Source organism: Porcisia hertigi, chromosome 21 (assembly GCF_017918235.1).
Source record: "Porcisia hertigi strain C119 chromosome 21, whole genome shotgun sequence".
Lineage (NCBI taxonomy): Eukaryota > Euglenozoa > Kinetoplastea > Trypanosomatida > Trypanosomatidae > Porcisia > Porcisia hertigi.
This window is the reverse complement of record NC_090580.1, coordinates 342,689-370,674: the sequence shown is the minus strand read 5'-3', so window position 1 is coordinate 370,674 and position 27,986 is coordinate 342,689. Positions and strand designations below refer to the sequence as shown.

The 27,986-nt window shown below is 59.1% G+C and overlaps 8 protein-coding genes across 8 annotated transcripts; all 8 read right to left on the bottom strand.

Moving 5' to 3' along the window:
- Positions 1-456: 456 nt before the first annotated feature.
- On the bottom strand, positions 457-4,947 carry JKF63_05083 (uncharacterized protein; the record flags this gene model as incomplete). Its single annotated transcript, XM_067901052.1, has 1 exon — positions 457-4,947. One exon carries the CDS (start codon positions 4,945-4,947, stop codon positions 457-459), a length of 4,491 nt encoding a protein of 1,496 aa, XP_067757415.1.
- A 1,450-nt stretch (positions 4,948-6,397) lies between these two features.
- Positions 6,398-7,660, bottom strand: JKF63_05082 (uncharacterized protein; the record flags this gene model as incomplete). The annotated part of the gene is made up of 1 exon (XM_067901051.1): positions 6,398-7,660. One exon carries the CDS (start codon positions 7,658-7,660, stop codon positions 6,398-6,400), a length of 1,263 nt encoding a protein of 420 aa, XP_067757414.1.
- Positions 7,661-8,252: 592 nt separating this feature from the next.
- JKF63_05081 (uncharacterized protein) lies at positions 8,253-9,257 on the bottom strand (the record flags this gene model as incomplete). Its single annotated transcript, XM_067901050.1, has 1 exon — positions 8,253-9,257. The coding sequence occupies one exon, from the start codon at positions 9,255-9,257 to the stop codon at positions 8,253-8,255; it is 1,005 nt and encodes a 334-aa protein (XP_067757413.1).
- A 5,571-nt stretch (positions 9,258-14,828) lies between these two features.
- Positions 14,829-15,717, bottom strand: JKF63_05080 (uncharacterized protein; the record flags this gene model as incomplete). The annotated part of the gene is made up of 2 exons (XM_067901049.1): positions 14,829-15,636; positions 15,677-15,717. The coding sequence occupies 2 exons, from the start codon at positions 15,715-15,717 to the stop codon at positions 14,829-14,831; spliced, it is 849 nt and encodes a 282-aa protein (XP_067757412.1).
- A 600-nt stretch (positions 15,718-16,317) lies between these two features.
- JKF63_05079 (uncharacterized protein) lies at positions 16,318-17,628 on the bottom strand (the record flags this gene model as incomplete). The annotated part of the gene is made up of 1 exon (XM_067901048.1): positions 16,318-17,628. The coding sequence occupies one exon, from the start codon at positions 17,626-17,628 to the stop codon at positions 16,318-16,320; it is 1,311 nt and encodes a 436-aa protein (XP_067757411.1).
- Positions 17,629-18,039: 411 nt separating this feature from the next.
- On the bottom strand, positions 18,040-19,302 carry JKF63_05078 (uncharacterized protein; the record flags this gene model as incomplete). The annotated part of the gene is made up of 1 exon (XM_067901047.1): positions 18,040-19,302. The coding sequence occupies one exon, from the start codon at positions 19,300-19,302 to the stop codon at positions 18,040-18,042; it is 1,263 nt and encodes a 420-aa protein (XP_067757410.1).
- A 682-nt stretch (positions 19,303-19,984) lies between these two features.
- On the bottom strand, positions 19,985-21,937 carry JKF63_05077 (uncharacterized protein; the record flags this gene model as incomplete). Its single annotated transcript, XM_067901046.1, has 1 exon — positions 19,985-21,937. The coding sequence occupies one exon, from the start codon at positions 21,935-21,937 to the stop codon at positions 19,985-19,987; it is 1,953 nt and encodes a 650-aa protein (XP_067757409.1).
- Positions 21,938-22,758: 821 nt separating this feature from the next.
- On the bottom strand, positions 22,759-27,480 carry JKF63_05076 (uncharacterized protein; the record flags this gene model as incomplete). Its single annotated transcript, XM_067901045.1, has 3 exons — positions 22,759-25,549; positions 25,580-27,346; positions 27,380-27,480. 3 exons carry the CDS (start codon positions 27,478-27,480, stop codon positions 22,759-22,761), a joined length of 4,659 nt encoding a protein of 1,552 aa, XP_067757408.1.
- Positions 27,481-27,986: the final 506 nt, after the last annotated feature.

Sequence of the window (27,986 nt, the reverse complement as noted above, 5' to 3'; positions counted from 1 at the left end):
GTGGGGGAGAAAAGAGGGAAGCTGAACGCGCTGGCAGAAGTAGGAACGGGTGGGCATATTCCTACGTTTGTCCCCCCTCACCTGCGTCACTCCTCTCCCTCCGCCCCCCCCCCTGACTCGCCCTCACCTTACCCCTCTCCCCCTTCACTCCCTCCGTCTTTATAGCAGGAAAAAAAAAGGGTGACCCAAAAACGTCGTTGGCCGGACGCTGTTCAGTAAGACTGGGGGGCGCGTATATGCGCCTGTGTCTGGGCGTTGGGCGCGCATGTTCCTTCTGCTCGCAGTGGTGGGGGAGGGGGGGAGGGGGGGGGGGGGGGGGTGTCTCTGTTGCCGCAAGACTCTCGCTGCGTCTCCTCGGCGCATCTCGTCCTGGGCTCCCCTCTCTGTGCTCTGCGCAGCCTTTGGCATGTCGCCATACAAGTGCGCCTTCTCTGGCCCCCTTCACCCTCCGGCTCCCTAGCCGTTGCCACTCTTCGCATTTTCGTAGGGGTGTGCGTGGGCGTAGGCAAGTTGAAGCCGACGCATTAGACGTCTCTCGTAAAGGGAAATGCGGGGCTCTGCGCGGGAAGGGGAGGGGCAAGGGTGCACGCTAGTTGCAGCATCCGCCGGTATCGGCCTGCTACTGCTCTCTATCTTACGCGGATGAACGGCGAGTCGTCCACATCGTGAGCCCGCACCCGGGGCTGGGGGGGTCCGCTTTCTAGGGCGCGAGTCGCACGGCATCAGTTTGGCAACAACACTGCTTGTAAGGCTCTCAGCTCCCCGATCTACGGTAGACCTGCCCTTGATTCCGGCACGAGGCGGCGCCGCGGAGCCTGGCCTCGAAGCACTTCGCGACAAGGCGCAGTGACTTGCCGGTCGGCGCGGGACACGCGGTTTCGACGAAGCTGTCGCACTCCGGGACAATGTGGACGCCGTGCCGCCGTCGATCACCTGTGCCGCAGCGGCGGCGGCGGCCGACACCGACAAAGGCGACTCCACAAGCACGGAAGGAACGTCGAAGAAAAAACTACGGGTTCGCTCATCTGACACGTGCAGGGTGGGGGCATCAACGCAGCCACTGCCGGACATCGACGACGACGCCACCGACGCCGGCGGGCACTGCGGCGATGGAGGCCGATACCGATTACGGGGACGTATAGAAGTGCAATAACGGTCCCTGTGGGTTGCGCACAGACGACTGCGTGACCGATGGTCACTGCCCCGCGACAGCAAAGCTGAGCCACTTCGTGAAACCATGCGCTTAGACGACTGATGATGCGTAGAACAGGGGTGAGGTGAGTGGCCGTTCTGGATCACCGGCCCCGAACAGGGCTTTGATGGTACGGACCGATTTGGGCAGTTCTCACTTGTCCTGGAGTTGACAGGCGCGGAGACGGGTGTGTTCGTGCTTGGAGTGGCGGTGGTGGTGGTGGTGGTGCCCGCCGCGTGGGAGCGCATGTGGGTGCCCCCCCTTGAGAACGCGCGCAAACTCATTGCGGCAGGGTCGTACACGGGCTTACTGAGGCGATTCACCATCGCCTTCTCCTGGTTGCGAGGCAATACCGTGGAAAGAACGCCACTCATGCGGAACATACAAGGCGCTGACGGCGGTGAACCCACGGCGCCGTTGGCGCCCATACTTGTGGTCAACAAAGGGGCTGAGCCCCCGGCGGGCCCACGCCTGCCCACACGTCTTGCGACACGCGTGGCACTCATTACGACAGTCGGCAGGACATCAGAGGAGTGCATGCGCGGCATAATGGGAGGGCGCGAGGACAATCCGGTTTGATCAACGCCTACGTCATCGCCAGCCCTCGCACCCGCGCTGACCGGGCTCACCACAGTCTCCCTTACCGGGTCATACGTGAGGGTGGCCACCATGTCGGGAATCGCGTCCGAGTCATCATCCGTGTCCTCGTCGCCGTCGTAGCCGAGAGTTGCCGCGAGTTCCCTCTCCGTTACAAAGCACAATGCGCTGTCAATTTGCTTATCCTCCTGCTCTACACGTGCGAAGCACTCGTAACGGTTGATGGGAACAGTGTGGCGCCGGAGCGTGTCCATGAGACGGCGCGCCTTGGCCCGCGCCACAGCGGAGGCGCTGATCTCGTCGAGGGGACGCTGGAGAAGGTAGTGCGGCTCCACGGAATCAGTAGCGGCGGAGGCAGTGAGCTCGGCGTCTGGACGGGCGCCTTCGCTGGTGTTCACCAGTGAACCTGAGGTGACGACCAGCGCATCGTCGCCTCCTCCCCCCCTCCCTAGTGCTGCTGCCATGCTCGCAGCAACGGGGCTTTTGTGGTGCCTTGCGTTCCTGTCGTATATGCCGGCCGTCGTGGAGCCCCACACCGGCTGCTCTTTACACGCCCCGTCCCTGTCGCCGCTGGTTCCAAAAGCATTTGCAGCGATGGGCAAAGAGCTGCGAAGGTCTGCATCGACGGAGCCCCCACTTAGGGCCAGTGAGATGTTCATGAGTCCGCCTGCCCTAGACCTCTCAGGAGAGAGAGGCCAGATAGAGCTTTCTACGCCTGGGTTCTTGGAACGATGCTGCGTCCTCTTGCTGGCTGCGCCCGTCACAGGCGCTACGCACTCACGCATAGAATCCAACTCGAGCTGCAGGCGCTGAGCGATAGCCTCCAACACCGCCTGAATGAGCCTGATGCTGCGCAGGTAGAAGACCACCGGCAGAGAGCACAAGGTCGACACCTCTTCCGGAAAGAAACCGGCGAGCGCCATGCACCACGTCGGCAACACGCGCCACTGCATGCTAGCAGACACCGGTGCCCGCTTCATCTGAGAGCTACATTGGCTAGTGCAGCTCGACGGCGATGAATGTGGTTGCGTTGATGTTGCTGCATAAGTCTGTAATTTGAGGCTGTAATTCGGATGTGATGGGAAGCGCAACGCATGGGCCTGCCGTGAAGGCACCCGGTTGCCTGCGGCCGTATCTGGCATCACCGGCGATGTCATGTCGAGCCACACCTCTTCCAACTGGCCCTGTATAACGCGGGTGAAATCGCTCAGCGTCAGTCCATCGGTGCGCCCTTCGGACAGAATGGTGCGCTCGATTGTGCAGGCGATATCGTCAAGGATTGGCTGCGGCGGCAGTTTGTGGTGCCCGTCATGCCGCAGCTGGTCCACCAGAGCTTCCCAGTCACCAACGGTCAGCGTCGCGGAGGCTGTCCTCCGGGCAGGTTGCAGGCAGAGCTGAAAGAGCGTGCGCATACCTGCAGCCCTCGTGGACGCTTCAGTAAACATCGAGGCGGCCCAAGGCTCAGAAGCGCCTGCCACTTTTTCCATGGCAGTCATCGGCGAGGGGGGCAGTGAAAACGTCGATGCGGCTACACGAAACCATCGTTGACTGTCTGCCGAGCGCTGTACCGGTGACGGGGAGCCGTTTAAAGTCGAGTGTGGTGGTGGCTGCATGCCATCAATCCGACTAGATGAGGGCGGCGACTGTTGGTGGCTGTGCTGCACCGCAGTGGTTTGATTGAGCACCCCGATATGTGAAGAAGAGCCGCGCGCCAGCGAGGAGACGCGCGGCGCGCAGTTGTCGGTGGCATCTGCAAAAGTCAGTCGGTGACCAGTAGACACACGATGACAGCCCAGAGCGCTCACCTTGGGCGTGCCGTCCTCGCTATCACTCCCACCGGGACAGAAACGACTGTCCCTCCTGGATACATCGTCTGAGCTTCCCCTTCGGCCGAGGTGCGCCCTGTGAGAAACGAGGGTGCCTTCAGGTGGTGGTGGTGATGCAGCAGCAGCAGCAGCAGCAGCAACCTCACTCGAAAGGTCAGCCGAGCTGCGCCGCCTCTCTGCCGTTAGTCCAAACGGTAGAGGAGTAGGCGGCTCGGATAGATACGAATTCTGCGATTCTCGTATCGAGGGCTTTACTGGTGTTTTGTGTTGCACCTGCGCCGGTCGTCCGCCTCCTTCAGGGGTGATCGAAGTGTAAGCAGACGGTGCAGCCGCAGCTGCTCGCGTCTCGTCGTCAGCTGCCACTAGCGCAGAAGTTGTCGCTGCAGCCACTGCGCCGAGCCAGGCCTCGGGATCGAGCAACCTACTCCTCGCTTCCTCGTCAGCGTCCTCTGTGGGCAGATCGGCAACAGCCGAAACAGACAAAGTGGGAGACGAGTTCTTCACACACCACGGCAGCGCCCGGAGCATAGCCGCCACCTCACTCGTGCGAATACCACCGCGTTCAACGTACAGTTGGAGTGCCCATTCCACCTTCTCCGGGGACAACGTGGCAAACCGATCGTCCGAGATAAGCGCCGCCGAAGTCGAGGACGGCGCATCAGAGCCGCGCTTGCGCGCCGAGTCCCCACCGGCCCGCGGTGACTTCGAGGACAATAAGCAACCACTAGATGGGGAAGATGGGGTATAGGGGCCACCAGTGTTGCTACCAACGAGTGAAATGCCAAGGGCGGGGCTGGCGCTCGTGGAGTGGGTAGCGGATGGTGCTGCCTCGCCCACTCGCGCATCCAGCGGCCGTAACGGCAAGTCAGGTGGCATATCACGCGCTCCCTTGCCGACCACGTTGTCCACCTCCACCCTGTCGCAAACTTTGCTCCCTGACGCGTGCTGGTCCACCGTCAAGGGACGCCCAAGTATGTTCGACCCCAACACTGCGTGGCTATGAACGCCAGGGTTTGCTCCATCGCGACGGTGATCAAGGCGGCTGTCCCTGCACGCAGCCCTTACAACGCCGTCGCGGCGGCGGCTGGAGCTGGAGCTGGAGCTGGCACTACTGGAGTTGTATGTGTGATTTTCGTTCAAATCCGGCTTTGGCACATCCGTGAAGTCAACAGATCGTGGTGTCGGTGCCCTGCTCGTGTGGTCGCGACGCCGTGACCGGTCGTTCGGCCGGCGACGATGCGAAGACGAGAAAACGGAGGAGTACGATCCAGAGAAGCGCACCGAGTTGAAGATGCCCTCCGAGTGAAGTGTCGATGGTGGCGAGGACTGCATAATTTGATAGAGTGCGCTCGTTCTTTGTGTTTCCCTTTTTTAAGCTTCAAAGATGTTTTCCTCCTCTCGCGCGCGCGTGTGTGTGTGTGTATCGGGGGTGCGGGTGCTGGCACGTGGCCCATCAAAAAACCTTTGCTCATCAAGCAGTTATCAAACTGTAGAGTGTTCCCTCTATGGCCTGTGCGCTTCCGTCACCCGAGGCGGGCATACACACACACAGAGAGAGAGAGAGCGATGCCTCTTTTTATTTCGTAGAGGGGTGACAGTTGAGCCAACGACGAGGATAAAATGGACTGGGAACACAAGCAGAGAGGCAGGAGAGAGCAAAAAATATATATAAATATATATCTACGAACAATTAGATACAAAATGGTTTTTTTTGGATCTACTAGCCAGTACCCGATAGACTGGCGCGGGTGTGACCACGTCCACACCGCAGTCGAAAAGAAAAATCAAATGTAAACGGAAAGAAGAGGGGGTGTCACTGTCGATTTTTTTTTTTGTGTGTGTGTGTGTGTGTCCCGGCACATCTGTGGCGACACGGAAACACTAGGGTACACGTCACCCCGTGTCGCAGCCACACAGCGGCAGCTCCACACTATCGAGTGACACAGCTTGGTCCTTCTTTATCCGGATCTCCCCGGGATGGCCTTTCACGTCTCCCACCGCGACAATCTCTATTGTGGTCACTAATAAGAACCCAGAGACCAGAGGGGTGGGACGTGCGGCACACATGAGCTCTCGGTGAGTAATAAAGGAGAGAGAGAGACGTACACCGGGATGTAGAGACGAGTACGCACGCGAGGGGAGGGAAGTAATAACAGGCAGTTCGCAAGGGGGGAAGGGGGAGGGGGACGAGAGTAGAGGAGAGTAGACAAGAGATCCAATAAAACGCAGGTGGGGAGAGGGGCGGAAGGAGGGTGCTGATCCCTTGACCCCCCCCCTCAGACGGTGCCGCATTGATGGGAGGTGCGATCGACAGCAGCCAAGGGAAGGGTAGGGGGGGAGGAGGGGGGGAACAACAGAGACAAGAATTGATGAGCACCTTTTACCCGCATGTGTGTGTGTGTGTGTGTGTGTATTGCACGTTAGGAGAAAATAGACGACGACGCCACTTATCTGTGCGTGATGCGAGAATAAAATCGAACCGAGGTTACGTCCCTCCCCCCTTTTTTTTTCAAGGCACAGCGGCAGTGAAGAGAGAACATGATGTTGCATAAATTCTGTGATCAAACGAAATAGTCCAAGAGTACCTGCACGAAAGTGTGGCGGATGATGTGGAGGAAGGGGAAACAAAAAAAAAGAGCGCCTAGTCAGCCAGGCGCACGTGGGTGTGGGGACTGGGGTGCGGTATACAGCAACGAGATAAACAAGGTGAGCGTGTAAGGAGTGACGCAACACCCCCCCCCTTTGGCGCCCCATTCCCCGTGTGTGGAACATACACACACCCCTACACCCTCGACACCGCCTCCTCGACATCCTCGTCACCTTTGTAAACCTCGTGACCGAGAACAAGCTCCCGTAGCGTCATCTTTGGTGAAGAGCTGCTGGAGGCGAACTCAGCAGCATCGGCCTTCGCTGCCCGTTCTTCGTCCTGCGTGGTGGGGGCCTCCTCGACGCACAGAGTTTCGCGACGCAATACCACACCACGCTGCTGAACCGCGCAGTCCTTCGCGCAGACGTACACCGTTATGGTCCCGAAGTCGCAGCCGTCATCTGCGTTGACATGTATCGCCTTTTCTCGGCCGGTGACGACGGCAGCTGACCCTGATGCATCACCCGCCGCATTCGCTGTCGTCGATGCGCTGATCGAGGAAGTGGGTACCGTTCTAGCGACCGCGTCCGCCCGCGCGGGTACAGTGTACTGACTGACTTGGAGGTAGTACAAGGATGTTGGCATCACCTGCAGCTCCGCCGTCTGTGCAGAACCGCAGCAAGCACACGCAGGGATGGTGACCATCGCCTTCACCTTATCTGGGTTCATAAAAATCGGTTTGGCGTCCTTCGCACGGGATGGCGCAGACGCGGCCCCCGGGGTGCGCACGTAGTAGCGCAATACTTGACTCGGCGCTCGAGCGATTCTTGAGCGAAACTTCTCGTAGTGGTGATCTGTTTTCTTGTCCTTCAAGTCCACCGCCCTCTCCAGTTGTTGCAACTCTTCATCTGTGACGGTGCTCCCTGCGTTCTCCTCAGCCATCTTGATTAGCTCGCGCTCAATATCTGTGGGCACCACAATCTCCCTTGACGGCTCCGCGTCGATACAGACGTAGCAGGGTGGCAGCACAGCCTCGGGCAACTCCGACGGCAGCAACGGACCCGTCTCAATCACCTCGTCTTCGTCCTCATCCTCTGCACTCTCAACGAGCGCCCGTTCGTCCTCCTGATCCACCTGCAGACTAAAGGCCACCATGCTGCTCGTCGGTTGTCGAGAACAGTAGCTGGAGTTACATGCAAACACGTACAACATGCGATGGTGCGGATGGGTCGCCGGCGCCGTGGGAAGCGGGCTGTACGCTTGGACCAGCAAGCTCATCGCATGACCGCAGACACCACATCTCGTCCAGCGATCTATCTGTAACTTCTCGGCATCACTGAGTCTCGGAAAATACGTTGGCGTGCCGCCGATTTTGGTCTCAGAGGTGAGCGCATCGCGCTTGTGTGACATGTACCCGTCGAAGATGCCCAGCAGTACCTTCGATGGAGTAGCGCTCATCTTGAGCAGAAGAGATGTTGGGTGAGAGTGCGCCCAGAGCTGGCGATAGAAGGTTAGAGGGTGATGGTGAACCCCTGCTGAGGCCGCCGGCGAGTCAGAGATGAGAGATGGAGGGAGAGGGAGGGAGATGGATAACCAAGGATGGAAGCCACAGGTGCGCGTGCGCGCACACACACACACGCCGGTGAACAAAAAAAATTACGTGAGGGAGGGGGGAGAAGACGGCACGTACTTTCTGCACAGGGGGGGAGGGGAGGTACTGGGGGTGGTGGCTGCTGGGGGTGTTGGTGGCTTTGAGCATCTTTTCTTCTTGTCTGCATCGAAAAAAAAAAAGCAAAACGGAGAACGAGATACACAGGAGGGGGAAGTAGTAGTCTCTCTCCTACACTTCCAAACAGCCGTGGCGGTAGTGCGCATAGCACAAACACTTGCCAATGAGAGGACAAGGGGAAGAGAAAGGAAGGGGTAGAGGGCAATTTTTCGCTACTACCGATCGAAGGGATGTGCACTGCCCCTCACACTCCAGTGTGTGTGTATAAAGAGCGGCTGCCCGTCTCTGCCTTGACGCTTCCACACTTGCCCCCCTAACCAACTACGGAGCAGCGTAGAGGAAGCCGTTCACGAGAAAGAAGAGTACGTACTCGGCCACCGTGAATGGCAGGAGGAGGATGTTAATCGGAAAGGGGTTTGCCTTCGTGTGAGACACCTGCCAGAGAAACCCCATCAAAGCAATCACAGCCACAAGCACGTTTGACTTTAAGTTGTTCAAGGTGATGTCATCCTCCAGCAGCCCGTGAGCCTTCGCAAGGTGCACGGCGTGCTGAAGAAACATGTGTGCGCCGCGTATGCAGCAGTGCACCATACCAATAGTGCCACTCAGAATCGTTGCCAACGCCATGGTGATGGTGCTTGTCGCTATACTCGTGATAATGCCAGCCCACTTCTTGTATTCCGTCGGCAGGACCTCCTTCAACGCTGCCTCCAGAGGAACGTACTCAATCGCCATACTCGCGAGCGACACGCCGAGGGCGAACGAGCGGGCAAACCGCACACGCAGCGCAGCGATTACCGACATGGCCGCGGCGATAATCGTGCGACTGGCCGTCTGAACAGCTTCAACATCTACCGACTTCAAAAACAGCGCAGCCTTACTAGAAAGCAGCTCACCTTGGCCTCTCTCAGTCCCACCGGCCACACCGGCTGCAAAATAGCCTACACCGTTGTCCTTGCGACTCTGCTCCACTGCGAGTTCATAGTTATGGTACAGCACCTCGAAAGAGTGTCTGAGGTCTGCCCAACAAAGCAGACGCACTGTCTCGACCACTGCAATCAGCATCGTGTAGGCGCCACCAAAGAAGCAGAGGGCGAGTCCCAGCAGCATTGGACAAAACTCGTCGAGTTTAAACCTGACAGCCTGCTCTTTCGCAACGGTGCAGTAGAGGTTAGCCTTGGCCAAGTAAGGCGTCGCCTTGTCCAGGACCGAGGAGGCCTGCCTTGTCATCTTCTGTGCCTGCACCAACTGCTGACGGTACCGCGGGAACCTCTCTTCTAGTACGCCGAAGAGCGTACCCAGCGGATACTCTTGAGAACACGGCATGACTGAAGGTGAAAGGACGAGGAGGAAAGAGTGGAGGGGAGGGAGGGGAGGGGAGGGGAGGGGAAGGAGGAAAGGGGGGGAAGACTCGAACTAAAACAGACCGAAGTGCAAAAACGAAACAGCGAGTGCACAGGAACGCTTACAATCCTCTTTCCAGGTATCACTCCCGCCGTTGTCGATGTTGCGCCTCTCTCTCTCGTTCGCCAACGCGTCCAGTGCAAAAACAGCAGCGACAGCAGTAAATACGGTTGTGTGGGCAAATAGGGGAGGGAGAGTGCTCCAGTAATCAAAAAAGAACACCTCTGTGTCTGTCTCTGTGTGTGTGTGTGTGTGTGTGTGTGTGTTGGGAGAGAGGAGGAGAAACGGGGATCGATGCGCACGTGAAGAGGGGGGGAGGGGATAACCTAACTCGATTTCAAGAGAAACCAAAACCTGTTTGTGGCGTTTTTTCTTTTTAAAGGAAGGAGCGCGCGGAGCGGGCGCAAAAAAAAGGGGAGATGGCGTAAGCACGTGACAGACGCAGCAGCAGCAGTCGATTTGGCTAGTGAAGAGCGGCCAGGGAAGCGAACTCAGAAAAAGAGGGGAAAGGGAAGGGCATGGGATGGGGAGGGGATGGGGAGGCTCGGAATAGTCAAGTGGGTTGTGCGGTCCAGATCGTAAGCACGAATGGCGGCTATGTGCATGGAAAGAGGGGCGAGGGTCACAGACAACCAGCGGCACCGAGAGAAGGCTACACCTAGAGGGAGGGGGGGGAAGAGAATACACACGCGCAGGCAGAGACGAATGGTAACCATAACCAAAGGGCACGGGGAAGGGGGAAGGGGCGGACAGCAAAACACGCACTCTGCCTGCCCGATCCACCTGGCATGCTCACGTGTTGTGACCCCCCCCCCTTCCCTCACGCCATTTTTGGCTGAATGCGAAGCGAGGGGGAATCGAAAAATCAACGACATCTTTCGCTCAATGGAGAGCAGCGAGACGTGCACCTCCTCGAAGGGGGGGGGGGCGGGAGCCCATGAAAAAAGAACATGAAATATCAAAAAAAAAGAGATGCATATCTATGAAAAAGAGAGCGAGAGAGAGTTCGGGGGAGGGAGGGACGAGGGCTCCTACAGACAGCCACCGAGAATACATAAGCTTTCCGGGGCCTTTGCCCGCGTGCAGCTTCGACGACTGCTCCACAATTCACATCTAGTCGCTTACACAGCCACAGACACACCCTCTCGTCCGAGCCCTATCTGAGTTTGCTCTCGTGGGTGCCAACGAGGCCTCCCAAAAAAAAAAGATATCTAAGCCCTTGGCGTAGCCTTGCTCTTCTTCCCGCTCTTCTTCCCGTCGAAAGCTTTTTTGAAGCTCGGCACAACACCGCTACGTGACACCGTCACGTTCTTCAGCAGCGAGCCGATGTCGTCGTCGTGGCGCACGGCCAGCATCACAACGCGCGGGTTCAGGCGGCGCACCTTCTTCTTGCTCTGCGCGGCGGTCTTCACGGAAAGCTCCAGCAGCTCCGCCGTCAGGTACTCCAGCACGGCAGTCATGTACACGGCACCAGCAGCACCGATGCGGCGAGCGTACTGGCCGTTGCGCATGATCGAGCCGACGCGGCCGACCGGGAAGACCAGACCGGCCTTCTTGGACTTGCTGCCGCTCTTGCGGGAGGCCTTCTTGGCGCTGCGGGGGGTAGCCATGGTTGAATGAATGGGGGTGGGGGTGGAAGGTAGGAGGTGTGGGGGTGTGTGGGATGCGGGAAGGTGCTGTATGGTGGCTTGATGAGGTGTGAGAGGAGGCAGCGATCCGCAGCACGGCGGCAGTGGTGGATGCCGACCCAAGGAGAAACAGGAGAGAGAAGTGAGCAGAGGGGAGTGCGGAACAGTGCAAAACCCGTTCCAGGCGGCGAGAAGAAGTCGGCCGTCTCAATCCGCAGTGACGCAGCAGCGCCCGTCAGCAGCGTGACGCATCACTCACCGGATGTGAGCCTGAGCGCGTGGAGACGCACACGAACACGCTTGGGAGGGAGCCTGTCCCAGTCAACCAATAGAGTTCCAGTTCATTGCAGAGAAGCAAGTTCTAGTTCGAGCCTACCCGGACTCGTAAACTCCCCCCCGGGAGAGAAGAAAAACCAAAGAAGAGAGAGAATCGAGGGGCCATCTGAGATGACCAAGAAAAAAAAAGAGAAAAAATGGAATGTATCTATGGAAACGTAATACGCCTCAGCACCGGCCTCGGTGGACAACACGCACACGAGAGCACCCGCAAAGCAGAGCCGACGTGCGGCGGCGTGGGCACACTGTCAGAGATGAAACCTAAGCCCTTGGCGTAGCCTTGCTCTTCTTTCCGCTCTTCTTCCCGTCGATAACCTTTTTGAAGCTCGGCACAACACCGCCACGTGACACCGTCACGTTCTTCAGCAGCGAGCCGATGTCGTCGTCGTGGCGCACGGCCAGCATCACAACGCGCGGGTTCAGGCGGCGCACCTTCGTCTTGCTCTGCGCGGCGGTCTTCACGGAAAGCTCCAGCAGCTCCGCCGTCAGGTACTCCAGCACGGCAGTCATGTACACGGCACCAGCAGCACCGATGCGGCGAGCGTACTGGCCGTTGCGCATGATCGAGCCGACGCGGCCGACCGGGAAGACCAGACCGGCCTTCTTGGACTTGCTGCCGCTCTTGCGGGAGGCCTTCTTGGCGCTGCGGGGAGTAGCCATGGTTGAATGAATGGGGATGGGGGTGGAAGGTAGGAGGTGTAGGGGTGTGTGGGATGCGGGAAGGTGCTGTATGGTGGCTTGATGAGGTGTGAGAGGAGGCAGCGGTCCGCAGCACGGCGGCAGTGGTGGATGCCGACCCAAGGAGAAACAGGAGAGAGAAGTGAGCAGAGGGGAGTGCGGAACAGTGCAAAACCCGTTCCAGGCGGCGAGAAGAAGTCGGCCGTCTCAATCCGCAGTGACGCAGCAGCGCCCGTCAGCAGCGTGACGCATCACTCACCGGATGTGAGCCTGAGCGCGTGGAGACGCACACGAACACGCTTGGGAGGGAGCCTGTCCCAGTCAACCAATAGAGTTCCAGTTCATTGCAGAGAAGCAAGTTCTAGTTCGAGCCTACCCGGACTCGTAAACTCCCCCCCGGGAGAGAAGAAAAACCAAAGAAGAGAGAGAATCGAGGGGCCATCTGAGATGACCAAGAAAAAAAAGAGAAAAATGGAATGTATCTATGGAAACGTAATACGCCTCAGCACCGGCCTCGGTGGACAACACGCACACGAGAGCACCCGCAAAGCAGAGCCGACGTGCGGCGGCGTGGGCACACTGTCAGAGATGAAACCTAAGCCCTTGGCGTAGCCTTGCTCTTCTTTCCGCTCTTCTTCCCGCTCTTCTTCCCGTCGAAAGCTTTTTTGAAGCTCGGCACAACACCGCTACGTGACACCGTCACGTTCTTCAGCAGCGAGCCGATGTCGTCGTCGTGGCGCACGGCCAGCATCACAACGCGCGGGTTCAGGCGGCGCACCTTCTTCTTGCTCTGCGCGGCGGTCTTCACGGAAAGCTCCAGCAGCTCCGCCGTCAGGTACTCCAGCACGGCAGTCATGTACACGGCACCAGCAGCACCGATGCGGCGAGCGTACTGGCCGTTGCGCATGATCGAGCCGACGCGGCCGACCGGGAAGACCAGACCGGCCTTCTTGGACTTGCTGCCGCTCTTGCGGGAGGCCTTCTTGGCGCTGCGGGGAGTAGCCATGGTTGAATGAATGGGGGTGGGGGTGGAAGGTAGGAGGTGTAGGGGTGTGTGGGATGCGGGAAGGTGCTGTATGGTGGCTTGATGAGGTGTGAGAGGAGGCAGCGATCCACAGCACGGCGGCAGTGGTGGATGCCGACCCAAGGAGAAACAGGAGAGAGAAGTGAGCAGAGGGGAGTGCGGAACAGTGCAAAACCCGTTCCAGGCGGCGAGAAGAAGTCGGCCGTCTCAATCCGCAGTGACGCAGCAGCGCCCGTCAGCAGCGTGACGCATCACTCACCGGATGTGAGCCTGAGCGCGTGGAGACGCACACGAACACGCTTGGGAGGGAGCCTGTCCCAGTCAACCAATAGAGTTCCAGTTCATTGCAGAGAAGCAAGTTCTAGTTCGAGCCTACCCGGACTCGTAAACTCCCCCCCGGGAGAGAAGAAAAACCAAAGAAGAGAGAGAATCGAGGGGCCATCTGAGATGACCAAGAAAAAAAAAGAGAAAAAATGGAATGTATCTATGGAAACGTAATACGCCTCAGCACCGGCCTCGGTGGACAACACGCACACGAGAGCACCCGCAAAGCTGAGCCGACGTGCGGCGGCGTGGGCACACTGTCAGAGATGAAACCTAAGCCCTTGGCGTAGCCTTGCTCTTCTTTCCGCTCTTCTTCCCGCTCTTCTTCCCGTCGATAGCTTTTTTGAAGCTCGGCACAACACCGCTACGTGACACCGTCACGTTCTTCAGCAGCGAGCCGATGTCGTCGTCGTGGCGCACGGCCAGCATCACAACGCGCGGGTTCAGGCGGCGCACCTTCGTCTTGCTCTGCGCGGCGGTCTTCACGGAAAGCTCCAGCAGCTCCGCCGTCAGGTACTCCAGCACGGCAGTCATGTACACGGCACCAGCAGCACCGATGCGGCGAGCGTACTGGCCGTTGCGCATGATCGAGCCGACGCGGCCGACCGGGAAGACCAGACCGGCCTTCTTGGACTTGCTGCCGCTCTTGCGGGAGGCCTTCTTGGCGCTGCGGGGAGTAGCCATGGTTGAATGAATGGGGGTGGGGGTGGAAGGTAGGAGGTGTAGGGGTGTGTGGGATGCGATGTACTGGTGGCGGTGGCAGTGAAGCCGTGGGACTGAGTGCAGATGGGAGGGAGATGAAAAAATATGTGTGTGGATGTGTGTGTGTATGTGGGGAGGGGGGAGGGATAGAGAGAGGGAGGTGTAGTGTGCAATACGGGCATGCATTCCGACACAAACAAAGATGCGGGCGGGGAGAGGAGGGGGGAAGGTAATGCTGGTGTGGTGAGGATGATACGCGGCGGGGGGGGTTGTGGCCTCCCCAGCCGCCCTTTTTGTTGGCCGGTGCCTGTGAATGATAAACTCCGTGCTGTGTTGTTGGAAAAAAAAGGGGGCGGCTACCACAGCCTCAGAGACGGTCTTGTACCTTTGCGCCAAGCCCTCTATGCAAGGTGCGCACGCACACTCTTGAATAAGTTGATGATGCACACACGCAAAGGGGGGAAGGGGAGGGGAGAGCAAGCAGACAGGAGCGACACACGTCTTCATCAAACGCGCCGCAAGTACTGAACTCCCCTCCTTCTCCTCCCCCCCTCCTCCTCTCGCATCATGGAGAGTGGACATGGCGGCAAAAGAGCCGAGGCTCCCGATGATGTGGGTGCTCTCGTGAAAGATGCCAAAGTCTTAGTGCCAACCGTATTCAGCTTCTTTTCTCGTACAAACACGAGGTGGCGACACCCATATTGTTTATCGATAAACCTCTCGCCGACAGGCTTCCGCCGCGCCGACCCTGCGCCCCCTTCCCATCCACAGACTCCATGGAAGTTTTTTTTAGACACCATATTAGTCTGCAATCTGATTCAGCTCATCCTCTGTGAGAGGTACAGTGATGGGAGCCACAATTGGGTTGGTCACTCGAATGAACTCCTCCGTGTCCAGCCGGCACTTGCAGTCCAGGTGACCACCGCCGACATAGAAAAACGGTGGCGCCAGCTGTGTGACACCGGTGCTCAGAATCACTGGAATGGAGGTAGAGGTGCCAAAGGGGGCAACGGCACCGCTGCGCACTCCTGTCAGCTGCTCCGCCTCCGCTGGGTCGGCGAGGCGAAAGTTAAACTTCTTCTTACCCATGCCGGGGTTCAACTCTTGGATCACGCGACCAACCATGTCAGCGTTGAAACGGTCCACATACTGGTACACGACGAAATAGTAGCGAGAGTTGCTGCGGTTGGCACAATCCTTGTTCGTGCAGTGCGTGTTCTCCATCAAAATTGTTTTGCACAAATGGCGAATACTCGGCGCGTGCAAGGCGTCACGCCGCCACTGCAGATTCTCCTGGTAGTAGTTGGACGGCACCCAAATGAACTCGGCAGAGTTCAGTCCGCTCTCCCAACAATGCCGCCGCAGCCTCGCCACCTCCGGGGGGTCCTTTGGGTCAGGCTGGAACATCGGCAAATGAGCTGCTGCTTCGACAACGCTGCTCGTCTCACCCTTGAGGGGTGTGCCAGAGGAAGCAGGTACGTTAACAGCGGGTCGCAGCAGCTGCTGCTGTACGGCCCTCAAGCCAAACTCTATCGCATCAAAGCGCTTCGCTAGTTGTGCAAGACGCTGCTCCAGTGGTAATGGCATCGCCACCGACGACGCCGATGACATGGAAGAAGAGAGCAATAATAAATGGGGATGAGTGAAAGCTGAGAGGGGGCCCAGGAGGGTTCGCCAAAGAGGAGCACATAAAAAAGTGTATGCGTAAGGGGGAGGGGGGGGGTAGCGGAAGGGGGGGGGCTGGATCATACAGAAAGGGGGCGGGGGAAAAGCAGAAGCGAGTAAAAAAAAAAAACTGCAACACCCACGCCCATATTAGTCCGTGTCGTGAATCTCGAGATTTGATAGATGCACATCAGCATGCACCATGAACCTCGTCAAGGTGGGGAGAACGGCTACCAAGGCAACACCCGCAAAACCCCTTCGCTCTCCCTAGAAGACTCTTTAAAATTTGTTGGCGTGCGCGTGTCATTGTGAACAGTAAAGGCAACTTGACCGTCCCACCAATTATTGTCATGGTTTTCGATGACCGTGTATAGCAGTTCTTCATCCATACACAAGTGGGCGTCGTGAGGGTGGCAGGGGAAGGGGGGGGGGCGGCCTCTTTGCTACACCCACCAGAACGCCTGGAAGGAGACAAAGAGAAACGCAGAGTCCTGGAAGACGAGTGCCACGGCCACGGGGAGGAAGGGAGGGGGGGGAGGGGTGCATGAGCGTGGGTGAGTTCCCTCACCCCCCGAATATATATATATATATATATATCGTTGTCTCCATCCCCTTTAGCGCAGCTCTAGCGCTCATACTCTGTCACCAGGGCCTCGATAACCGCATCGTTCAGGACGTTCCATGAGCGATGCTCACCGAAATTGGTGCTATACACCGCACACGGCATCTGAGGGACCACAATGTCGTCGGTGCCGTTGCCATCGCGAACAGCAGGCGCCAACGCCATGACACTGTCCACGTATTCCAATAGGTGGCACATGGTTGGAAAAGCCGCCGCCGCCGCCATTGTCTTGCGCTCCGAGAACGAGGACACCTCCGTGAGCATGCTGGTGTATAAAGCATGAAAGTCGCTTGGGTTGACCTTTCTCTGTGTGTCGGGACGCACGTCGACGGCGTCAGCCCTGCTCGCTGTCTGTACGGCTTTGCTGTCGGACAGAAGCGCAGAGTTGACGACTGCCGCCGAGGAGGTCAGCCACGCCTTGAGCAGCTTGCTACCCAGCGCAGCGACCATCTGCGATGCCTGCTGAACGTGGGCAGCGGTGGCACACAAATCTAGATCGACAGGCACCACGCGCAGTCTTCCACGTTCCCCCTCGGCACTGGTGTTGCGATCGACGAGTGGGTTCTCCACATCGCCAACCTCCAGCATCGCCTGTCGTGCGGCGCTCCAGGCAGTGGCAGCGCTGAAGAGGGCAGCAGCCTCAGCACCCGTTATGTTCCTGTTCGTGGTGTTCCGCCAACCCAATGCCGCCGTGGCACCTGGCACGACAATCAGAGAGAGGTGCACGACTCCGCGGTTAGTGCGGCAGCGCGGCGCTGGAAGCGCACACGTGGTGCAACGCCGGTCGGTGCTGAAGCCGCTCATGTCCTCGCCAGTCAACGTGGATAGAGCCCCACTGCCACACATCTCGCCTCTCTCCTCTTCCTCTTGCTGCAAACCGTCAACCACAGCGTCGAGGTACCAGCCAAGTGGCCCTGCACCACTCAGGTGCGGCGGGCACTGGCGTGCCGTTGCGGGAGACAGCATCTGCGGCACCTGCTGTGCATCGAGCATCACAACTGCGTACGTGTTCGTTGCCGGCACTGAACAAGTCGATGCAGACGTGACTTCACCTCGTGCGTCAGTGTGCGAGGGGTCCGATAGAAGATGCAAAACTACCGTCTGTGATACGGCATTCACCTGACGCACTCCTCGCACAGAGGTGCGAGACGGAAGGTTCGAAAACGCTGGTGGATGCACGGCTGATGGTATCACAGTTGGCGCACCCGCACTGCTAGGCGGCTTTGCTCGCGATGAGCAGAGAAAGTCGTCAAAGCTGAGAGACAGATCCGCATCTATGGCGATGTGTAATACACACTCAGGTAACGCCGGCATCTCTCGACCCCTCCTCCTCCTTCTCCTCCTTCTGTGACGAGGAACGAGTCTGGACTGCACGTGTGTACATTCCAAATGTGTAGTTGACAAAGAAAGGGGGGAAAAAACATTTTGTTTTAACGTATATACGAAAAAAAAAGGGGGAGGAAAAAAAGGGAGGATGAGGACATAAACAAATTGGGGAGAGAGAGAGGGAGGAAGAGACATCTGCATTGAAGATGGGTGCGCGTGATGCAATGGCGACATCCTTGGAAGCACCTCAACGTATGGCACAGAAGGCACAAAAAAACAGTATTCAGGGCGAGTAGGGGATATCACAAAGAGAAAGATGGGGGGGGGGGGGATGAATGACCGACGGATAAAGCGAGACGGCCAGCGGGTGATGTAGCACTGCCTCTGCATTTGCGGACTCTACACGGCGGCACACTCTCGCACCAGTTCTCTGCTGTTGAAGAGAAGAAGATGGACGGAGCTGCCACAGGCGGCGTGGCCCTGCTGCTGTTGCTGGGTTCGCTCTCGTGCAATGATGTCGACAAACTCTGAGTAAACCGTTGTCAGGTGGTCTGGTGCAACCACCGCGATCACCGCCAAAGGGCGTGCAGGAGACCGTTGAGGTAGCGACGTGCACGCTGCAGGCACTGCTGACAGAGCATTGGCCGTGAAGTTGACACTCGGTCGGCGTCGGCGGAGCAGATGACGTACGGCGGCCTGCACTTGCACATAGGGTGGAATATAGGAGTCAACGCGGCAGCATTCCCAGTAGGTAACGGCGGGCGAGAAGGGCAGCAACGAGGGTGAGGGTGCCCCGGAGGTGGCAGACAGAGCCGCCGCCGTAGCGATAGATTTGTGCGTCTCGGACGTCGTCTTGGGAGTGGTGGTGGTGGTGACGGAGAGGAAGGAGCCGCACTCGTCGTATCCCAGTAAAGGTGCCACCTCCCCCAGGCAAGGTTGCACGAGTGCTTTTACACCAACTTGGTCCACAAGTTGGACGTGAACGTCAAGAGGGTCGGCGGCCGCCCCGTCAGGGCGATTTGCCGCCGCCTTCAGATCAACACACGGCCCCGTATGCGGGGCGCACGGCGCCGTAGAGAGCGTGCTCGATGAGAGTCTCGCCGCCCACAGGGAGGCCCAGCTGGGATGCCGGAGTCGAGGGTCTTGGTGCGAGAAGGCGAGGTAGCGCAGAGTGCTTGGTGATCGGGTGACTCGGTGAACAACGGTGGATGTTATTGCTGCGGTGGTGCCGCTTCGGTCCATCCGTGCAGCACTGCTGTCATCGGTGCTCTGCTCCCCACACAGGTCTACCAATGGCTCGGTAAGAAGGGGGGCAAGAAGGAGCTCGAGGAGCACAGAGCGCAGACACGCACGTACCCTCTCTTGCACATCCACCAGACAGTAGGGCAGCGTGATGAGCGCAGTTCCACTAGCATGGACGAGAACTGCTGCAGTGGGGCAGTTGTCGCTGGTGAGCGCTGGAGCTAAATAAGAGGGCATTTTCAGGTGGGGGTCCGCTTGACGCGCTGCCGGCGCAGTAGCAGTCCTGAGAGAACTGTAGACCGCCGCGGTGCTACGCCACCGGCGATGACCAGACGCAGCTGACGCGCGCCACACTCCCTGCAAGACTGAAGGACAGCATCGCCTCACTGAAAGCACACTCGCCTTCGAAAGGTTGAGCATTGGTGTTGTGTGTCGGCGTGCGTGTTTGAATTCCTGTGCACAAACATGTGCTTGTTGTTGTTTGGGCCCGAGGAACATCCGGAGCTGCAGATGTCCTTGTGGAAGGGTGTATGCACGTGCCCAGAAGATGGCAGCCAATGGGCCAATGGGACGCAGCGTGCACAGAGAACGAGGAGGAAAGAAATAGAGGAGCAGTCACTGGTGGCGCCGGGAAGCAAGCGAAGAGAGGGTCAGAACGGTAACCGAAACAGAGGGAGGAAAAAAAAAATAAAGGTGGCGGAGACCCCACGACGGTTTCCCTTCACTAGGCCAACACGCTGCCAGAGTTTAGGCATGGAGAAGGGGATAAAGCAGTCTTGTCGATTATCAGCTCTCCCTTCACCTGGTCCTCTCTACCCCACACCGCTCAAGCACAGACAAGGCACACATCACTGTCATCCACCACCGGTTGAGGCCTTCCAGTGCGCCTGACGACAGTGGGATCGCTGTCGTCGCAGGGGAGGAGAGGCTCATCGCACAACATGCAGAATCGATCCCACTCCCTCCACTTCTACCCGCACCTCATCTCGGCGCTTGTCCACAAGAGTTGGTATCAGCGTTAACCCCCGTAGTACCGGTTGTTTTTTTTTTGTGTGTGTGTAAGGGGGGGGGGGGTGAAGGGAAGGAAAAAGGACAGAAGAGCTCATGGACTGAGCCGCTTCGGGTCCCGTGGGAACAGTGACACCTGCCGGATGTCATCAAGACCGAGGAAAAAAAGCGCAATGCGCTCGAGACCAAGACCGAAGCCACCGTGTGGCCACGCGCCGTAGCGGAAGGAATCCACATAGTCCTTCATACTCGCTTTGTCCACTCTCTTCGCTGATAGCCGCTGCTCCAGCAACTCCACCTCATGGACGCGCTGTGCACCGCTGCAGATCTCTTCCCCACGCAAGTACAGGTCGAAGCTCCGTGTCGGCCCATCTGGGTCAGATGGATCAACCGGCATTGTGTAAAAAGGCCTGGCGGTGGAGGGAAAGCCGTCGATCACGTAAAGGTCAACCCCGTAACGCATCTTCATGAGCTGCCCAAGCAGGCGCTCCTGCGGCAGTGTAAAATCCTCAAGGGGCAGCGTGCAACCGGCCATGGCATCGGATCCACCACCGCACTCCGTCAACAGCCGCGCCGCGTTTGCGAAGGTCATGCGCAGCACACGGCATCTGCTGCCGTCTCCACCCACGCGGGCGTGATAGGGATCGACTTGCTCGGCGATTTTTAAGGGGGTCCGCATCGTCGGAGAAGCCTCGGTGATTATTCCCAACGACTCCATCCGCGCCAGGGAGACCTCGCAGCACACCTCACCCAGCATGGGACCACGAATGCTGCAAAGAGACGGCTGTGTTGGAGCAGCGGCGGCAGCGGCGGACTGAGGATCACTGGAGTCGTTCTCTCCTCCTGCCCCCTGCTGCTGCTGCTGCTGCTTCCAGACCGTGTGCATAAGATGGCCATGCTTCTCTGTGAGCTGCGCTAGAACAGCACACACGACAGGCTCCAGCACATCGAGGACCTCTGTGTGATCCTCTTTAATCACCATCTCACCATCGAGACCAACGAACTCTGTCAAGTGCCGGTGAGTCAAACTCTTCTCGGCACGAAACACCGGGCCCACCTCAAACACACGCATCGCATCGCCCATCAACAGCATCTGCTTGTGCAGCTGCGGTGATTGGGCCAGGTACGCTCGGCGCGTGAAGTAACTCACCTGGAACACGTCGCTGCCGCCCTCCGACGTGGCCCCAAGAAGCTTCGGTGTGTGGACCTCGATGAAGTCGCGCGCAAGAAGCTCATTGCGGAAGCTCTGCTCGAGCGCCGACACAAGACGCGAGGTCGCGACCATCTGGTCAGTACGGAGGTCAATGATGCGGTGGTTCAGGCGCGTGTCCAGCTTTGCGTTTGTGTCGTTGTATGGAAACGGCAGTGGAGAGGCCGCCCGGCTGACGACACCCAGCGCTGTCACCTGCAGCTCACACCCCTGACACGTTGTCGACCTTACCGGGGTGGCCGCTCGGCGCACGACACCCGTGACATCGATAATGGACTCCGGTGTGAGGCTCCTCGCCTGCTTTGCTAACTCGCTGCCCTCGCACACGGCCTGAACGGAGTCGAGGGGTGGCTGACGGAGGTGAAGGAACGCAACCTTGCCACGGCCGCGTACCCTCTCTAAGCGCGCCCGAACGCTTACAAGATCGCCCTCGCGGATACTGCCGTCCTCACCAGCGGTCTGGGTGAGGGCAGCGCGAAGGGAGGCAATGGAGACGCCGTGTGCAGTCAGGCACGTCACGCCACGGCTGCTTTCCGAAGGGGCGCTGCTGGTCCAAGTGGCCGTCTCCGTCGAAGGAACAGATGAGGCAGAGCGAGAAGACGACGCGGTAGACTGAGGGGCTGAGCAGCAGGGAACACCGAGGCTGCTGTTGATATTTGTGTTGTAGAAGCGCTGCGCAGCGAGCAGTACAGTCGGGAAAGGTGTCCACCTGTAGTTGATCGCTAACGGAGACGCCGCGGCGACGACAGCGGCGGTGGCGGCACCGACACCTGGAATGAGCCCCGCGACGCGGCGTGAGCGCAGTGACACGCACAACGACAGAGACACCCGCGGCATCTGGCGCCGTTGGTCTTGGTTCCCTTCGCTTCCCCTGCCCTCTTAACGCCGCTCGTGGGCGGCGGACGTGTGCCTCGCAAGAAGAGTGGAGAGGGGATTTGCCAAAGCTATTGGCTGATTGTCGGTGGGTCAAAGAATCGTGTGTGGGTGCACGTATTGGCAGCGACATGTGGTCGTGGGGAAGGGGAGGGGAGGGGAGGGGGAGGAGGAGGCAGTGGAGAAGAAAAGAGAATTGGAGGTGGTGACACCAAAAGTGCAGTTGCGGGGCTGGGAGGTCGAGAAAACCGACATGACTCAGGCGAGGGGGGGAGGGAGGGAGGGGGAGGGGGAAAGGGGGGAAGGGAAGAGGCGGATTCACTGAAGCAGATAGAGCAGCTGAACCGAAAAAAAAAAAACGTGAATGACAAAAAGCCGTGCTTGCGCGCGTGAAGGGTGTTGAGGGTACAAAACGAACACCTGCTTAAAGCGCTTCACACACACACACACACGCGCGCGCGCTCGGGGTAAAAGGAGGGAAGAGGCAGGAAGGGTGTGCACGTGTATGCACATGGCGGGGGTGGACGAGCTGGAGAGGAGGTGTGTTGAGACCGTCAGTGACTCGCCCATAAAGCAAGAACACGTACAGTACACACACACACACACATGTACCCCCATAGTGTGCCTTGGTTAGCCCTGATGTCTCACGGCAGTCAGCTGACAAGCTGGTCACACACCCTTTAAGCCCCCTTTAAAAAAAAAAAAAACACTCATTGCCCAAGGCCCCTGCTTCATGCCAGACCCCCTCCTTCGGTGTCAAGTAACCCCACCACCATCACCCCCACCTACTTGGTTGTGACTGCCACGTTTGTGTGTGTGTGTGTCTGGGTGCGCCGCGCTAGTGCCAGAACTGGCTCAAAGAACTGCATCTTCTCCGCTAGCGCGAGACCGTACCAACGCTGCGGGCACGGGCCAGGGAAAAGCGTGTGACAAAAGCGAGCAATCGTGATGCGTGGGCGCGACGACTCCTTCGAACTCGTGGCGGGCGCCCCGTCCCCACCCCCGTCACGCACTGCCAGTTGCTCGAAAACAACGCGGAAGTGGAAGGCAACGACGCGGGCCGGTCGCACCCGTGCAAGACTTGGCAGCCCAGCATAGTGTGTCGTCAAGACCGAGTGTACGTGCCGATCGCTCAGGAGGAGCGCCGTGGCCCAGGCAAGACTGAAGCCCTGTGTGGTGGTGGTGCTTCGGCCGAGCTCATCAATGAAGACAACGCTCTCGGCCGTCGCAGCGTGTGTCAACTCGCCCAGCTCCATGAGCTCGCGTCGAAAAGACGAGTACATGATGCTGGGGAGTTCATCACACAACATGTGCGCAAGGAGGCGGTCGGCAAGGAAAAGCTGCACACGCTGTGCCGGCACAAAACATCCGGCCTGCGCAAGAGTGAAGTACTGTCCCAGGATGCGAAGCAACGTCGTCTTGCCGCAGGTGTTGGGACCGGTGACAACACACACGGCACCGCCATCGCTGCCCCACGACATTGTCAAGCCACCGTGGGGGACACTGGTTGGCGTAGGCACACCCATCCCTTCTGCACCTCTCAGCCGTGCCGAAAGCCCTGCACGCATCACTGTGCGGTTGGGCGACTGCCACTGCGTCGCAGAAGGGTGCAATGCGTTCTCAATAAACAGCGATGGTCGAGATGCATGGCGTGTCTCGGACTCCATCGTTGCCGCCGCTGATGCCGTGGTGCATGTCATGAGAGTCGACAGCGACGGCGTGGATGAGGGCGACGCTGCGTCACTGGACGTCCCGGACCTCTCCAAAGACCCCACTGCACCACCTCTCAGGCACCCTACACCGGCAGCGACACCTGCGCCGTCGATGTCCTGGAGAACCTTGTCCCATGGGACCCGGCTGTCACTCGCTGGAGCGGAAGCATTCCTCTCCGAAGAGGCGACCGCCTCGCCCTCTCTAATGGGCTCTGTCGTCGCTGTGGGCAAGTGTGGCGCCGTCGTGGACCCCGTCCGTAGCTCGATGAGGACCGGTCGGGTGCAATGGTGTGTCAAAGAATAGAGCGCAAAACTCAGCAATGTGTCGAGGAGCGCCACCGACTCCACGGTGGCCTGCAGCGAGTTGAGGAAATCGTGTCGGATGGCGCTGACGAGGGGCTGAACGCTGCGCAACTGCAGCTGCAGGATCGCCGCGACGCACTCCTGCGCCCGGGCACACCGGTAGTCGAGGTCCTCTGTGCTACATCGCACCCTGCGACGACGCAGCTGACGACAGGAAGTCGGATCGGCGCCAGGTGTGGGAAAGGCGCTAGCATCAACAACGGGTGAATGCATTACGTCGTCATCCGCATCGCTGGCTTGCCGCGACAGCTTAGACGAATGAAAAGACGGGGCGGTGTACAAGGAGTCGCCAACACAAGTGGGTGAGTGCCGGTGAAGAGTACGCAGATGCTGTCCTTGCTTCCGCTGATGCGGTGGTGGGTGCAGTAGCTGCTGCTCACGCAGAGTAGAAAGACACAAGGCGAAGTGCGAGCCTCCTGCGTAGCGCCATGTGAAGGGGGCCGCCCGCGCCTTTGCATCCTCCGCAACGACATAGGAAAAGCAATACAGCTTCACCGCGTCTGGCTCCAGGCGGAGCGAGAAGATCTGGTACGCGGCACGAAGCTCCGCTGCATACGACGTGATATCAGAGATGCGGAGGCTTAACCTTGTGCGAAGTGCGTCGAGCTCGCCTCCGCGTGGAGCCCGTACAAGGAAGCACATGCGGAGAAGTCGCAAAAGGACGTCTGTAACACGCTGCGAATGTTTCTGCGGTTGCTGACGCGAGTTGAGCCCAGCCCCGTCGTCGCTGCGCAATCGCCGTCGCCGCAGTTGACGCTGTCTCTGCAACGGTGCCTGCACAAACACACTCGGCGGGGCATATGTACCACCTGTGTTGACGCCATGTAGCGCTCCGTGGTGTGCGGTGCTCTGCTCGTGGTGTTCGACGACCGATGGCAGCACGGAGCGCTCGAGGTAGGTGCCCATGAGGGTCTCGAGTTCGGGGAAGCGGCATTGCTCTAGTGCTGCGGCGATACTGTGCAGAACCGAGGGGTGCGCTGCGGTGCTGTGCAGCTCGTTGAGCGATGCTTGGCTTTCATCATGACCAGACTCTGGAGGTGTCGATAGGGGGCCCAGGTAGCCCCTGAGCTGCACATGCAGGTGCTCCAGATAGGGCAATGCACTCCAGAGCAGCTGCAGTGACTCAAGAAACGACTGCTGCTGGGCGCTGGTCCTCTCGCATCGTGGCTGATGCGTCAGGGTCGCCGTCAAGCGCTCGAGGTCAAGCGCGGCGGTGTGTCGCAGGAGTGTGCGCAGCATGTGAAGTCGCCGCGGCTCGCACAGAAGCCACTCGACGGCGTCGTGACGGCCTTGAACAGCAACACGATCGCGCAGCGGTTGCAGAAGGGTTCGGCGGAGGTAACGCTGACCCATGATCGTGCAGGCTCGTGGGATTGCATCCACAAGCGCAACGGTCTGGAGCGGAGGGAATTCGGGGAGGCTACCACCGAGAAACGACGGTGACTGCGCTGCGCCATGATGCTGACTGCACACCTCCTGCCGTGGATGGCGGTCCTCCGGTCCATGGCCACTCGACTTGCCACATGCGTACGCCATCGACGACGACGACGACGATGCCGCCGCCGCCGCTGTCGCTGCTGGCACACATGTGACGTCCGGTATAACTTGCAACGCCCGTGCTGTAGTGCGAGAAACCTCCATGTAGTGCTCCAGTACCTCTGCCCGGACGCGCACGGAGCCTGGCAGTAAGTGCATGTCGTTCACATGTTCCATGTACAAAACCACAGCGTTAGCAGCTGCCACGCACAGATAGCGGTCTGTGTCCTCAATGCACAGTAGCGCCTCGGCCGACGACTTTAGTTGTAGCAACCGCTGCACCCCATCCTCAGAGTTGTAGAAGCAGCGCTGGACACTTGTGAAAGTCATGTGGGCGCCGTGCTGCCGCAGCAATGTCTGCACCAACTCACTGTCGACAGCAGTGGACGGGACAAGTACTTCGACGGGGTTGCGTGTGTGCAACAGCGATGCCGTCTTGAAGAAGGTGGCGGTGTCACCGTACTGGAAGAGGGACACAGCCAGCGACGGCAACTCGCAGAGCGCAACGCCGACCTCTTTAGCGTTGTTAAAGATAAGAGCCGCAACGCAGCACGGTTCGGCTTGAGCTGCCGCAGCGGAAGCAGCGGTGGAAGCAAACGCCGATGCCCCTGTCGGACTGGCTGAGGCCACTGTACTAGTAGAGACGGCAGGTGCCCCAGCAGTAGAAACCCGCCTTCCCTGCCGGAGCGCAGCCGCGCCGCCAGCGCACGGTGAGGCACCCGAGCCGTCCATGCCGGATGGGGAGTGGAAGAAGAGTGCCGCGGCCGAGGCGGCAGATCGATGCCGCGCCGAGTTAAGGTGGCGAGCACCCTCAGAAATCGAGCTGTACTCGTGTGGCTGCAGCTGCCCCTCTTGCTCAGAACGCTGGGGTAACGGCGGGCGAAGCCGTGATAACGGCAGCGACCGTGCGTGTAGCTGTTCGTCCGGGTACGGCCTATCGACTCTATGCTGTGAATTGACGGCATCTTCGACATAATCAGCGGCCACTTGGCAGCCCGCACGGCTCGCGTATACCCCACGGTGAGCCTCGAAGACCTCCTTCGCCTCCTCTGCGGTCACCCTCGCGGCCTCTTCGCATTCCGGAAGAGAAGTTGGCCTCACTACTCCCCGCGGTGTAGCTCCCCGGCATCCGCTCGTGAGGGGGCCGTCTTGTGTAGGCGGCGGTGGTCTGTATAGAGTGGGGTTAGTTCGTGACACACCACGGCTGTATTGAGATGCGTCGCCCTTCCATGCTTCCACCTGCGTCTCGGTCGCCATTCCCGCTGGATAAGCTTCATGCATTGCATACGGATCAGCGGCAGCGACGCCTGGTGCGAACACCCCTCCGGCAGCCCCAGGATCCACACTACCACTGACCCATGCATGTGTCGGCATGCGCCGAGGTGAACCGCATGTGCCGTGTGGCCATTGCACAGCTGCCTCCACGGATTGCACTGGCACATGGCTGCCCTCGCCGGATGTGCGCCAACAGGGGTGTGCCCATCCGTTGACACCCTCACGATGCGCGGGTGCGTACACATACGACAGAGTGTTTTCCGTGAACAGTGCCGGTGCAGGCGGCGGAGGGAAGCACCGCACGGGCTGCGACGCCACGGTGTAGTGTGACGACGCGGGCTCCACAGACCACAGCGCTGACGGGACGGAGGGCAACAGCGCACTGGTCGTGGAAGCAGCGAGTGGCAGATGCGCAGGAGGCAATACTGGGTTAGTGTAGACATATCCCGGAGGTGACTGACCAACCCCCCTCCTGCGGTCTGCGGGCATGCACGGTGAAACCAAAACAGGAGCAGCAGAGGTGGCGGCTGTCGAGGCGCGTCTGTGCCTCTGTGAGGCCACCTCCGACGGCGGCGGCGGCGGCCCGTACAACTCGTACCATGCAGTGGGCGAGGCAAACATCCTTTTTTTTCTCCCTCACTCACTTGAATGCTGCCATTGGTTTGACGCTCCTTCAGACCGTGTAGTGGCCCCGCCCAAGAGATTACAGAAGATGAAGTCCCGCACGAGGGGATGTACGGCGAGGTGGCTCAAGCCGCACACGTCTACGCGTGTGGATGCGCACATGTATCTCTGTGGACGCGTATCTGAGTTATGCCTCCCCTGCCTCTCCCCACCGCCACGAGCAGGAGAAACGGGATGTGGCTCTGTGTGTATGTTCGGGAAAAGGAGTAGAAAAAGGGGGGAGGGGGGATCCGTCGTCTCAGTGTGTGTATTCTCGGGTGTATAATCTCGTAGATAAAAAGAGGGGGAAAAGAGGAAGACAAGAGAGAACGCCATTTATTTTTAGCATTGAGTAGTTCAACGTGTGCCCTCTGCGATCCAACATTGCATGGAAACCCAACGCCACGTGCCATCCGCACTCCCCCCTCTGGGCTGACCTCCCCCACACACACACACACACGAGA